This window comes from Fukomys damarensis, unplaced genomic scaffold (assembly GCF_012274545.1).
Source record: "Fukomys damarensis isolate Sample0158 unplaced genomic scaffold, DMR_v1.0_HiC HiC_scaffold_39, whole genome shotgun sequence".
Classification (NCBI taxonomy): domain Eukaryota; kingdom Metazoa; phylum Chordata; class Mammalia; order Rodentia; family Bathyergidae; genus Fukomys; species Fukomys damarensis.
In genome coordinates this window covers 112,156,847-112,170,554 of record NW_022900951.1, presented here as the reverse complement: position 1 = coordinate 112,170,554, position 13,708 = coordinate 112,156,847, and the positions used below count along the sequence as shown (strand labels likewise).

The 13,708-nt window shown below is 41.9% G+C and overlaps 1 protein-coding gene across 1 annotated transcript in view; it reads left to right on the top strand.

Annotated features, from left to right (window-relative positions):
- The first annotated feature begins 13,596 nt into the window (after window positions 1-13,596).
- Window positions 13,597-13,708, top strand: part of Map7d3 (MAP7 domain containing 3) — a 32,978-nt gene continuing 32,866 nt past the window's right edge. Inside the window, exon 1 of the mRNA XM_010642535.3 lies at window positions 13,597-13,699. Within this exon, the coding sequence (XP_010640837.1) occupies window positions 13,633-13,699 (67 nt within the window). The 5' untranslated portion in view covers window positions 13,597-13,632. The remainder of the gene's footprint in view (window positions 13,700-13,708) is intronic.

Sequence of the window (13,708 nt, the reverse complement as noted above, 5' to 3'; positions counted from 1 at the left end):
ACATGTAAGGGACAGGGAGGCACATCACAGCCCAGAAGGTATGTCACCCACAGGGAAGAGCAGCACACATGGGTAGGTATGTCGCAAACATAGATGTCTGGGCATTTTGTACCCCAGTTTTCTGTGTCAGAGTCTGATACTGAGGGAAACTGCAATATTGATTATGCCCAAAGCAGGCTGTAAGCAGTGCAAGCTGTGCAGAGTTAACCCAACAATTGGCTTGTTTATAGAAGTGAGTCCAGCCAAAGATTACATGCTGGATCAGAGTAACTTGCACCCAAATTCCGTTCCCACAATTCAAACCTTCTTACTAGGACAATGTTCTAATTATAAACGTATATTTTGGTTATTCTGTTCCTAATCCCAGAATGCTTTGTCTTGTCTTTTATGAGCCTTGCTTACATTAATTTCCATAGAAACCATATGACTGTGTATCCTCACACCACGTAGTTCTGCCCTTGTGCGTAGCTCCATTTTACCCCAATTGATTACCAATAACAATCAGTGGAGTGCATTGGCTAGTGCCTTTGTCAGCTGCATCTTCATTATCCTGTTTTCTGTCACTCTTCTATATTTTATCTTTTTTTATCAGGCCCATATCGTACACTGAGTAGGAGATTGGAGCCTACTGCAGAGATTTCCTGTAACATTTCAGGGGTCCCTCATATGATACAATATAGCACATACAGTTTTCCTTCTCTTCATATGGGATTGTTACAAAAAATATGAGGCTATATTCAAGAAACAAGAAACAGGAAGGGGATGGGTGTCATGAAAGATATCTAAGGCCTCTTTCAATGCAAATGAACTCTGATCCTATCATGAAGGTACTAGTTGCCTCACTCCAGTTTTCTCCCCTAGGAGAGGAAGTGAGAGAGACAGTGTCTCCTCCAGGCAACATCCTAATTAGTCCATCAATCACCCATGGACAACAAAGACCTGATGTAGAGATAAGCTTCCTCTGACAGCTTCTGAGAACCACATCTGCTTCATGAGACCCCTCTGACAACATGGACAACGCTCTCAAAAACAAAAACATCTACACAGGTGAGTCTCATTCAAGTGAACATCTCATTTGTAAGCATCATAGTGTGTCTAGCATCAGCCACCAACTTTTTGTTCCTAGGACAGAAGCTACTGAGTCCAGGCCTATAACTACTGGGCCAGGTTCTGTAGCTGATAGCATCCTATAGAATCACTGTAACTAAACGAAATCCAAGTGATGATAATGCCTTACAAGTGCAAAATATCTGCATATTTATACAATGTTTTGTTCACTCTTTGTAAGGCACTTTATGTTTTTATCTCATTTGATCCTTGAATTAACACTGGAATCATTATGGCAGGTAATAAATCACCATCTCATAAATGAGTAAATTATAAGAGGCAGAACAAGATCAAGAACTAAAAGAAGCCAGGCACCTGTAATCCTGACATTCAAGAGGCTGGGTCAGGAGGGTTACTTGAGACCAAAAGTTCAAGGCCAGCCTGGGAAGCTTCTTAAGAAAGAAAGGGGAAAACAACAAAACAAAGGTCTTGAGTTAAAGGAAGTAGAGTTCTTGAGTGAATTTATATTATTGTGTGGTTCTGGGCAAGTTAAATTATCCTACTGAACCTCAGTTCATCCTTTGTAAAATAGGCATGAAAGAGTTCACTTCAAGGACTGTTGTGAGAATTAAATAAAATGGTATGTATAAGCTAGGTTTGGTGGCACACCTATGATTCCAGTTGCTTGGGAGGCCAAGGCAGGACCATAACTTCAAGGCTAGTCTGGAACTTAGCAAGACCCTGTCTCAAAATACATAAAATTAAAAAGTCTGGGGATATAGCTCAGTGGTAGAGTGCTTGCCTAGCATGTGCAGGGCCCTGAGTTCAATCCCCAGTGCCACACACACAAAAAATATTAAGTAGAAGTAATGGTTTCAAACTCAAAAATACTACTTCTGACCAGGTACAGTGATGCATACCTGTAATCCCAGCAGTAGCAAGGCTGGGGCAGAAGGGTCATGACTTTCAGGCCAGACGATATTACATAATGACTTTAAAGCCAGTCTGGTGGCCCTGTAAGAAGTCAAACAATAACAAATATTGGCAGGGTGGTGGGGAGAAAGGAACCCTTCTCCATTGTTGGTGGGAGTGCAGACTGGTGCAACCACAATGGAAATCAATATGGAGATACCTCAAAGAGCTGGGATTAGAGGTTCCATTTGACCCAGACATTCCTCTGCTGGGTATCTTTCCAAAAGAATTAAAAGAATCATATCGCAGTGATATATGTGCACCTATGTTTATAGCAGCACAGTTTGTAACAGCTAAAACTTGGAAACAGCCCAAATGCCCATCAGCTGGAGACTGGATAAAGACGTGGTTTCTCTATAAAATGGAATACTACTCAGCCATAAAGAATGAGAAATTATATTCGTTCCTAGAAAAATGGGTACATATTGAGGATATACTCCTAAGTGAAATAAATAAGTCACACATGTGTAAATACCAAATAGTTTCTCTGGTGTGAAAAACTATAACAGTACATAAGATCCAAATGATATAATTGACAATGTGAAATAGGAAGAAAAGGGCTAAAGGTGTAGGGAAACTGGGAAGGGTAGGGGAAAGGTAATAAGGGAAAAGAAAAAAATATGAGAAAATGAAAAAATGGAAATAAAGTGTTTGTAAATGGGGAGGGGAGGAGGGGGTGAAGGGAGGTCAGGGACAAGGGGAAACAATGAGAACCAAGACCTGTCGTGTAATGGTACAAGATCCCATAGATGAATGTAACTGTACTGTATACCTAAAATGTACCAATACACTCAATGAGCGAGAAAAAAAGGAAAAAATAGGATTGGAGATGTAGCTCAATGTTAGAACTTTTGCCTACTGCCTAGCATAGGTTCAATCTCCAGGACTTACCAAAGAAAAAAATTCAATGGTTGGCAGTTTTAAGTGATAGAAGTCAGAACAGGCACCTCATGAGCTAAATGTTCAAATTCAAGAACATGGTTCTGTAGATCAAGAGTCAGACTTTTCTTTCTTTGAAACAAAAGGGAGCAGCAGAGTTTTCAGTTGATCATTAAAAATAAAATCACCTGTTTTGTCCAAGACAGAAATTCACAAAGGAATTTTCAGAATTTGATTTGGTGAAGTGCTTGGAAGTTCACAGTTGCTTGTGTGTTGCTTTTGTTAGGTTTTGCCCGGTATTGCTTCAGAAACTGGTCATCTTGTTCTATATCAACATGGCCACCTCAGCTCCAAGACTCTGCACAGAAGGAAGAAGTTAGAAACTCACTAGGAAAGTGCTAAGTATGTGGAGAGTAGAGGGCTGGAGTGTGTGGGTGGGGAAAGGAGTTTCAGCCAAGAACCCTGAAGTTCCTTTTGTGTGCTTGGAAAGAAGAATTAACCTCCACCCATACTACAGTCTGCCATCACTGACAACATACAGACAGACACGATGAACTGGTGGTAGTTCTCTGGAGAATAATTTGCTTTGAAACCTCTTTATACCTCTCCCCCATTCCTGAAACCTTATCCCAAGAAGCAATTCCCAAAGGAGCTGGGGGCAGGGAGGATAGAAAGCTGCATAAGGTCACTTCAAGACCCACTAATGGCGAAAAATGGGAAACAATTCAAATAGGCAACCATGGTAGAGTGCTTATAAAAGGCATCCTGTGGACCAGATAGACTGTTATTTTGGCATTAAAACGCTAAGTAGGTGGGCTATTTTAAGTGAAAAAGCAAGAATACAACACAGTATTGATACAAACTTTACAAAGACATAGCCTGAGATATGTGCGAACATTAGGATAAAGGAAAGAAAATGAGTGTAGTGCATAGAGCATTTTAATTGAGTTTGCTTTGCCTTCCATGCATACCAAACATTATCTCATTTAATGCTCATGACAGCTAATCATTTTGTTAATCTCTCCATGAAAATCCCTGCCTGATCTGGTGGAAGTGGTGCACAATTTGCAACCCCAGGTATTCAGGAGGGCAAGGCAGGATGATGGCAGATTCCAGGCCAACTTAGCAAGACTCTCGATAGATAGATAGATCGATAGATAGATAGATAGATAGATAGATAGATAGATAGATAGATAGATAGAAAATAGGCTAGGGATGTACGTCAGTGCAAAATTCTGGGTTCAAGCCCCAGTACGGCAAAAATCAATTTTATTAAAGCCCTGCCTGGATTATCATTCGGACTCCATGTGACAGCATTTTGCAAATGGTACTTAAAAGTAAATGGCTCTGCCATTTACTGGCTATTTGACATTAGACAAATCACTTCTTCTAAATTGTTTTCTTGGATAAATGATTGATTGAAGGTTAAATCTGAGTGCCTTGGAACTAGCAAGCGAGTCATAATTTTAGTTTTCTCTCTGACGCTCCTGAGAGTGGAATCTCCGACTACCTACCAGGAAATGTCCATTAACAGGCTTTGGAAAGTGTATTACCAAATGCCACTGGAGAGAAACATAACTGACCTTCCTACCTTAAAGCAGTATGTAGTTTAAAATATTCTATTTTTGTCCTTCATATTTCTGTGAAGTGTGGGGACCAAACACAAAGTGCTTCCTTTCTACCCCTTCCAGAAAATTGCCAGAGATTAGGGTTGGAGGGAGAGAAACACACCCAGGAAGAATTGAAAGCTTATGCACAGATAATTAAAGTGAAAACTGTGGAAATCCTGTGCTGTGGCCCCCAGGCCAAAGGGAAACTTGAACCAGCACTGATTTCAGGTAGCATTCTGACCACCCCCTCTTCTGGAGACATTGCTCCCCACCTCCTAGCACTAGCTGCCTTTCCAAGGTGGTGAGATTAGTCTCTCCTTAACCTGACCTTCTTCAAGGTTCCCATGCCTCCCTCTTCACCCCAAACTGCCGGGGCTGTGGTCTTCTGCCTGGGAAACGCATTCCAAGCTGCTTCACAGCCTTTGCCTTAGCCCTGGGAGAGGCTTTCTCTCCTTGCCAGACCCATCTTCCAGTATGGTTGTTTCTATCTGTCAGAGTTGAGGATAGGGCTCCCAGCACTGGAGCCCTAAAACTGCTAGGGCTCTAACTGCTCAGAATTTTTGCTCTGTCTTCTGGCTTAGGCTAGAGGAAATGGATTTGGGAGAGGGGGACGGTGGGGTTCTGTGAGTGCACGACTGCTCTTTGCCACCACTTCTAGGGAGCGGACCCCACCTTGTCTCCTTCTGAAGCAGGCCTGTCCCTCCCCAGCAGCTCAGGGAGTGGGGGAAGGAAGGGGGTGGGACAGGAACACATAGTGTACTGGTGCTCTGTGAAGCTCTGCTATTCTGGCTTTAAAAAGAGAGATTTCAAGTATATGAATAGCTCCTGTGTTTATTGCCCCCAAACAAGACTCTTTGTTAGATAGTTACACACAATTACTATTCTTTGCCTGAAAACTTGAACTCCCGTTTCTAACTGCAAACCTCTCTGCCAGTATTTGGGTTACAAAACGCTCCTGTCTTTATTTGCTGATAACCTGGTGAAATACAGTATCCCCAGCCCTCTGCCCACTAATGCAGACACCTGGAGGCAAGGTGGGGGCGAGGGCTGCAGAAGAAAAGGCTTTTCAGCAACTGTAGTTGGGATAGGAATAGAAGGTTTGGAGTTACCTCTTCCCTGTGTAACACACTATCATTATTAATAGTATTTGCATTATAAGGAATAGTTCTACTGATTCTATTCAGCTTGTAGCGTTCTTGCCAAGAATAAGTGAAGTAATGTGAATGAAGTGTATAATTCAGTGCCTACCACGCACAGCACTGCCTCCTAGTATTAGATAATATTATGACTACTAACCATTTTTATATTGAGCCTGTACTGGGCATTGTACCTGATCCTCTATACCAACTGATTTGAATAATTAATAAAACAGTTGTAAGAAGCTGTCATATTATCCTCCTTTTACAGATGAAGAAACCAAGGTTTAAGGGTGTGTAGTCCTTGAGTGGCAGAACTGGGACCCCAGCCCAGCTGTATCATGGTCCAACCCACACTCTTCTCAGCACACTGGGTGGATAGAGGACGCATTAGGGGCTGTCTAAATTAACCAGTCAGTCAGTTACTCTCCTAGCTAGTCTGTTACTAAAGTTTGATTGCTTGTATAATGACAGCATTTCTCCCTGAACTAATTTCCTCCAAATGTCATTTCCTCCTTCTATAAACAGACTGAACACATTCCTGACTCATATTTGAGGAAAGTCATTTCACATTTCAGATTTTCTTTTCCCTGTAGTCAGCCCTATGGCAATTCCACAGGCCCAGGGCCAAATGCCCGCTCATAGTGGCATATGTGTGAATACCATAGGCTAAGAAAATAGCATTAGACCAACTGACAGAGGTCCCCCAAGTGCTGCCTTAGCCCTCTATTTCCCGGCATGCTCAGGATTAAGACATAAGCGAAGCATATGGAGATGGGAAAAAGCATATGCCAGGCATAGTGTGGCCGATAATTCTTGTCAAGTTCACACACTGGGTCATTTGTAATGCCAAAAACACCACCAAGCAAGCTGCCCTAAAATTTCCACAGAACCAAAATTGAAGCTACTGCTTTGTTTCTCACACCTTCTTAAATCAGCCTCATCCACGTGTGCCAGTGTACATATATCCAGAAGGAACCAGTATTGGGCACACCCACCCCATCCCTGAGACAAAGAAAAAGAGAAAAGAACATTCTGTTCCAAGTGTATGAACAGTTCTTCCTGGGTCTGCTCCCATTGAGTTAATTATGCCTAGGCATAATAGTAACGTCCTCATCATGTTTTATTGAATATAAACCCTCTACATGGCATCGTGTCAAACTCTGAGGAAAACATGTACAAAAACTCACCATCCAGCCAGGCATGGTGGTGTATGTCCAGCCCCAGCTACTTGGGAGGCTGAGGTAGGAGGATAACTTGAGCCCAGGAATTCAAGGCCAAACTGGACAACATAGTGAGGTCTTGCCTCAAAAACAAACAAACAAAAACAAAAAAGAAAACTAAAAACTCTTCCACAAAGCCTCTCAAGTATACCAGTGCTCGGCCATCCTTCCCCTTGACACTTTCACTAAGGATTTGGCTGCTCATTTAGCTTTTGGCCCAGGCTGCCAAGCATTCTTTTTAGCAGCCCTCTCTTCCTCTCGCTTCTCAATCTACCAAAAAGCTCCTTCCACCCAGAGTCAGATTATCCTATCTTTGAGGGTGCCCCTGAGAAGTGGGGAAAGGGTAAAGATCAAGAGACAGAGGCTCGTGGGAAGAAGCAGGGAGAAGAGTCTGGAACAGCGGGGGTGGCGGGGGGGTACTCCTAGGAACCTTTACACAAAGAATGATTGCCAAATAGCCTCTGAAGCACACCTTTCACAGTTTAGCAACATCTCCCTTCATTTCCCTCCCATCTCATTTTCCATTTCATTCGGAGGATATAGTTTCAATTCCAGCTGGAATACACAATGGTTGCCAGCAATAGATTAGCATTCTCACTTTTTCTTCCAAAAGATTGTTTGGGCAGGCGTGTGTGTGTGTGTGTGTGTGTGTGTGTGTGTGTGCATGTGTGTGTGTACGTACGTACGTATGCACCATAGAGTATTACATAGGGTGTCAGGAGATTTGGATTCCAGCGATGGAGACTTGAGTTGACTGTCAACTCATTTTCAGGAGAAAATGAAAGAAGTAGATGACCTTGATGATCCTTACTAGCTTGATCATTCTGTGGTCTGTCATCAAGTGTATCAACTGGAAATCAAAGTCCAAGAGTTATGAGTCTTTTGTGACAGCAAAGGAATATGGTCTATTTATCCATTGACTCAAAGATGACCTTCATTTTTTTCCTTTTTCCCCTCACCTTTTACCTTGAACCTTCCTGAGGAGGCTCCTTAATCCTTGGAAGGACTGACTTTTGGGATAACCTTAGCCTCAGAAGTTTTACTCTGCTTTTGTTTAATCCTTAGCCTCTAACTGTATGCAGAGATGATGAGAATCCATAGGCAAAATCTGCTTTGACTCTTGGCTGCACATGTGAGAAAGCTGATAGTCCTTCATGCACTCCAGACCTTCTTCTTCCAAAAGTGCACATTCTTTAAGCTTGGAGCTCGCACAGAAACAATGAGGTTTACACAACTGTATCAGCCCATTGACATTTGAGTTTTGCAAACAAATTCTGAAGAAGAGCCAGGGTAAGGACAGATTTGTCATCATTAAAAATTGTTTCAGCTTGGGTCTCAAAGCCTTAATGATCAAAGACATTTTAGAATGATAAGAGGTGATAATTCATGAAGTGCAATATATAAATATGGACTGAATTCCTTCCATCCACACAGCTTCCAAACATCTACATCAGTACCCAAAGCAACAAACAGCAGGATAAAGTGGGGGCTACATATCTTGGGTGGTGGGATGTGGTCTCCTCCCAGTTTGGACCAAGGTCCCTGGGAAAACTCAGTAGGAGTGTTTTCTGTCTTTCATTCTCTGCATGGGATCTGCATGGCTTTATTTTCCCCCTCTCTCATCTAAATAGCTCATCATTATAAAATTGTAGTTTGGTTTGTGTATGCACTGTGGTGTATGAGGAAAAGAGAAGGAAAATCTTATGTTTGTATCAGGCATCTCCGCTGCCTCTCCCTGTGTGTCGTGTGCCCCCCTCTGCCTGTAATGTGATACACTTTTCTCCTTGTGATGCTCATCTAATGCCGTCGTACTGGTACCTTGGATTTCCATGTATCCAAGAGCAAAGATTCTGCCTGCTCTTGGTTAAATAAGTAAATAAATATCCAGCATGTCCATGACACTAGATCTGTATTAGTTTTCTAATACGTTACAGTGGTATTACATGCTCCACTCTAGTTGACATCATTTTAGACATTATACAGAACCCTTCCTTAGAAGTGTGTGCCATACAAATAACACCAATAGAATAAAAAACTCTAACAATCTGTGTCTTAACAAACCATTCTGGCTCCTCTTTTCTGATCACTTTCATATGAATTTTACTGAGTTTTAGCTCTATCAGAAGTCCTAAGTGACTTTAAAGGGCAGCCCTTGATATTTTATGCCTTTTGGCAGCCCATGAACTTTCCTTATATTGCAGGCCTGTATTTAGAATGAGAAGGCATACCCCATGTTTGCTCTACTTTATTTGAAGTCAAGAAAGAAAATGAAGACTTTTTTTTGTCCTTTCACAATTTAAATCTAAATTCTACACCCTAGTGGCCACCCAAAATATTTTCATTTCTTCCTCCTGCAGGATCCAGGGAGGCTTTTAGTACTCTCTTTCATTCATTCAATTGTATTCCTTATCAAAGATAGAGCATGCCAAATGTGATTCTTTTTCCCTTATACATGTATTTTGATTGGGACTGAGACTTCCTAGAAAGAGGCTGCTTCATAGTCATATCTATCTCCATTGCCAGAAATATATTAAACTCCCACTTTCAATAGTTTCTTATTCAGTAGTTTGAGTTGGTTCCATTAAAAATTTAAGTGACAGCTGTGCTGATACTTGGGCTGGGAGATGTCACCGTGGTAAGACTTTACCAAGTAGAATGCGCAACTTTGAAAAGGCTTAGTGACCAGAGTGTGAGGGTTGGATAAAAGGAAGTAGTAGATGTCATTAGTTAGGAATTCAGAATATGTTAGCGCTTATCAACCGGGAAATTGAGATGCACAGTGGAAAGAGTATGAGGCCTGGCTCAGATATATGTGAAGTTGAATCCAGACTGCCACTTCCTAACTGAGATATCCTTGGACGAGTTAGTTATTACCATGTGCCTGCTTCCTCATCTGTAAAATAGGGGTGAGAACAGAAGCTCCTCATAAAGTTGTAATGAGGATTACATGAAATAATCCATGCCAGACCTTTATCACTGTGCCTGCCATTTAGTCACTTGACAAGTGACAGCTCTTATTGTCTATCAGTAAGTACCCAAGACTTACCTACTACTGCCACCATGACTACACGCTTCCTTTCTGAATTTCCAGTGCAGAAAGAAATGTCCTCAATGGTAGTCTCTTCTTCCTCCCCTCAGAAGTTCACAGTTCCCACCCTGGTGAGTGATTTTAGGCAATGAAAATCAACTCCCCACCCCCAGCCTAGGAAAGACTGGGGACTCCCTAAAAGATGATGGTACAGAACAGCCTGCTGAAATTAGAGAATGGGGGAATAGCTAAAGGGCCAGTTGGAAGTGGGGGGCTGGTGTAATTGCAGTGGGAATTCCAGAGCTGAGAAGGCCACCATCCCCTAAGAGAGAAATGAAATGACCAGATAGGTCTGTACCATAGGAGGCAAGAAAATGCAGATTTGGGGAAGGGAAGGAAAATGTGAGTAGGTTTGACAAGAGATGAGCCCAGAAGGAAACATCACAGCCAGGCTGCTGCAGGTAAAGGATAAGAGTCAGAAATGAAAGGAGAAAGAACACAAAACCGGAGCCCTGTTTGTACTGTGAGTATGATGGATGAGACTAATAAGTAGTTCAGGATGGAGAGAAAGAGCCACCACATGGCCAGTAAGCTTAAAACTCAGCAATGTAAATACAAATGTATTAGACTTGGTTAAGTTCTTTGAGTGTTTATTAGATGTAAAATTGATTTTTAAAAGTTTCATCTTTTAATAAAAAATGTGTCAAGTCCTAGACCTATTATGACTGTAGTTTTTGAATTTTTTTAGGGCAAAAACAGACAAACAAACAAACAAACAAAACCAAGTAGAAGAGGAAAAGTAAGCAGGATTCCTCTCCTGCTCACTGGGGAAGATATGCTTTCCAAACACAAGGAGGAAAGAAGCAGCCTGGGTTCTTTCCAAGTTCTGAATCTTGTTTTGACTCCCAAATAGCCTTCACTCTACCCTAGCTGGCAGCCTCCAGATTCAGCATTTCCTATGAAATGTTTGGTCTGGTGAGGGCTCCTTAGGGAGCTGCTCTAGCCCCAAGGAACTTCTAAGGCTACCCTAAAATGAATCATTACATTCCAATCACTGAGGGTTGTAGGTCTGGAGGGCAGGGATTCTTTCTCTATCTCTTGATCTCTGTCAGGCACAGAGAAGGTGGTCAGTGAAAGTTTAACTGAATGACTTACCTACTGAATGAGTGAATGCTAAATTTCAGTCTGTAAGAGATGTTACAGAAAAAGGGATATTTACAGATTTAAAGACATTTAAAAAGAATGTCAATGCAATGTATAGACCTTCCTAGGATCTTTATTCAGACATTAAATATGAAAAAAATCAGGAAATTTTGACACTGGGGTCATAATTGATAGTTTTATTTGCCTTGCTCAGTGCTTTTTTTTTTAACTTTAAATGCTTCTGTCACTTTAATATAAGAGATCTGATATTAAAAGCCAGATTCTCTGCTCATTTTGAAAAATGGAGGGATCTGGGCCCAGATGAGCCCACCTCCCCCTCAACGACCATGGGCAGCCTACTTTTCTGGAAGTAAAGCAATACTCTCTGGTTCCCTTAGTCCCCACCTCAGGCTTATAATAAATGCCAGATTTTTCTGACACTGATGCCCAAAACAGAACTGATTTCTCATCCCTCTAAGATCTTAGGAGCCATTGAAATTACTTACCTAGCTCCTCACACATCCTGCCTGCTTTTGGTCGTCTGTAGATTTCTTATCTCCTCTCTCTCCCACACACCCTTGCTAGACTTACTAAACTAAGTAAGGCCTTTAAAGGCCCTAAACACTGAAAAGATTATGTAAGGTTCTTCTCTATATGTAATTCCTAATAAAGTCTTATTTTCAAAGTAATTGTGTCTATAAGTAAGCTGAAGACAAACCTCCTGTACTACAAAAATACTACAGAAAAATTGAAACAATAGTAAAATGAACTTCATGTAACTGTCTAGATATTTAACTTTTTGTGATATTTGTTCTTATCTGTTTTTCTCCTGACCTACTTGTTGGTATGTTTTCGGACATTATGTGGCTTTATCCCTCATTTTTACAGCGTTTAAGAAAAAGAACATATTCTTATATAATTAAAATGCCATTCTTACACCCAAAACTCTCTGACCTTGTTGCAACATAACAGAGTTCATATTCCAAATTTCCCAACTGTCCCAATAATGAATGCCCTTGAAAGCTATTTTTTAATCCAGGATCTAATCAAGGATTACACATAGCATTTGATCTTCTTTTCCTCTTCTGTTCTAGAGGACGTCCCTGACTTTTCAGTCTTTTGCAACAGCATTTTGAAGCATCCAGGCCACTTATTTTCTAGAATATGCCACAGCCTAGATTGGTCTAAATGTGCTACTTCTGTAGGTGTAGCATATCTTGTAGTGCTTTCCATTTGTCTTGACTACTGGAGCTTGAGCATTAAAAAAATATATATGTATATGCCATTTGTATCTTCTCTCCTTTGATTGGCCTGTTTATGCCTTTTGCCCACTTTTTAGAAGTTTTTTTTATCTTATGTACTTTTAGATCTCTGTGCATTCTGGATTTTAATCACTAATAAAGCATCTAGGTCTCAACTCTCATGAAACAATATTGCATAAGGCTGATCACATGAATACCAAAGCAGGACATTTTGGGTACAAACTCCAGTTCTACCACTTATTGTATGACTCGGGACAAACGATTTAAAGTCTCTCTGCTTTAGATCTCATCTCTAAAATGGGGATGCTGATGGCCCATGCCTCCTAGCCATAATAGGGAGACTAAATGTATTCAGAAACATGGTGCAGTTAAGAGCAGTACCCGGCACATATAACCAGCGCCTGCTATTATTAGCTTCTTCCATTTTATAGCTCCCATGTCATTCTGAGAATTCAGTGAGCTCATCAAAATGTTCACCCCCCAAAAAAAGGAAATGTTCATCTCACAAGTGATCTCCTGCTCCAGTTGGAGGTCTCTTGCAGCCCCAACCATGACAACCTTTTGTCAAAATACACATTAATAACCACACAGGCCATAATCCACCTACACAAGTGCGCGTGAAATGATGTACTTCAGGCCAATATTTTCCCCTTCTAGATGGGGAAAACATTTAGCAATTTTTAAGGGCCTCCAGCCAACTCTGAAAAAATTCATGCTAAGTCCTCTCTTTCACCTTAAAAGCTCACAAACACTGCAATGATTTTGCAGTCAACTTTGAGACCTAACTGTGTCACGATTTGTTCTGTAACCACATAAGAAGGTTTCCCTTCATGAATGGGGCTCACAACACCTCACAGCAACCTGTACCCCTCCAAGCCTCTCCCTCAGTCTGTTCCTTCAACTTGGACCTTTCTTTGTGTAGTATTTCAAAGATTAGCAAATACATGATACAAATGCACGCAGAAGGTAAATGCTCCTTAACTGAATGAATGGGTGGAGAAGGATGAAATGTTACTGAGTTGCCAGGTAGTTTAATAAAGGGAGAGAGGAGACATGGCCAAGCAGATTGCTGATTGGCAGGCGCCCAGGATGCAAGGATAGAACATGGAACCTGGAAGGTTTCTTTAGAGAAGTTAGCCTCTGTCCCGCCGGCGCAGCAGTGGGCAAAGAGCCCCTCTGCCTAGGCTGAAGGTCCAAAAGCTGTGTCCAGGCCCTTCAGGCCCCGCCTCGCTCCGCCCCCCGTGGTCCCAGCCGCTGCCCCAGCAGAGGCCAATTTAGCGCCTGCGCACTGCGGCCCCAGAGCCACTGGCGCTTCCCAGCTCGGCTCTGAAGATGGCGGAGCGCGCTGTCGCCGGCGGCGGCAGCAGCACATCCTTGCGTGGTCTGCGGGAACGCATGGGTGAGCGGG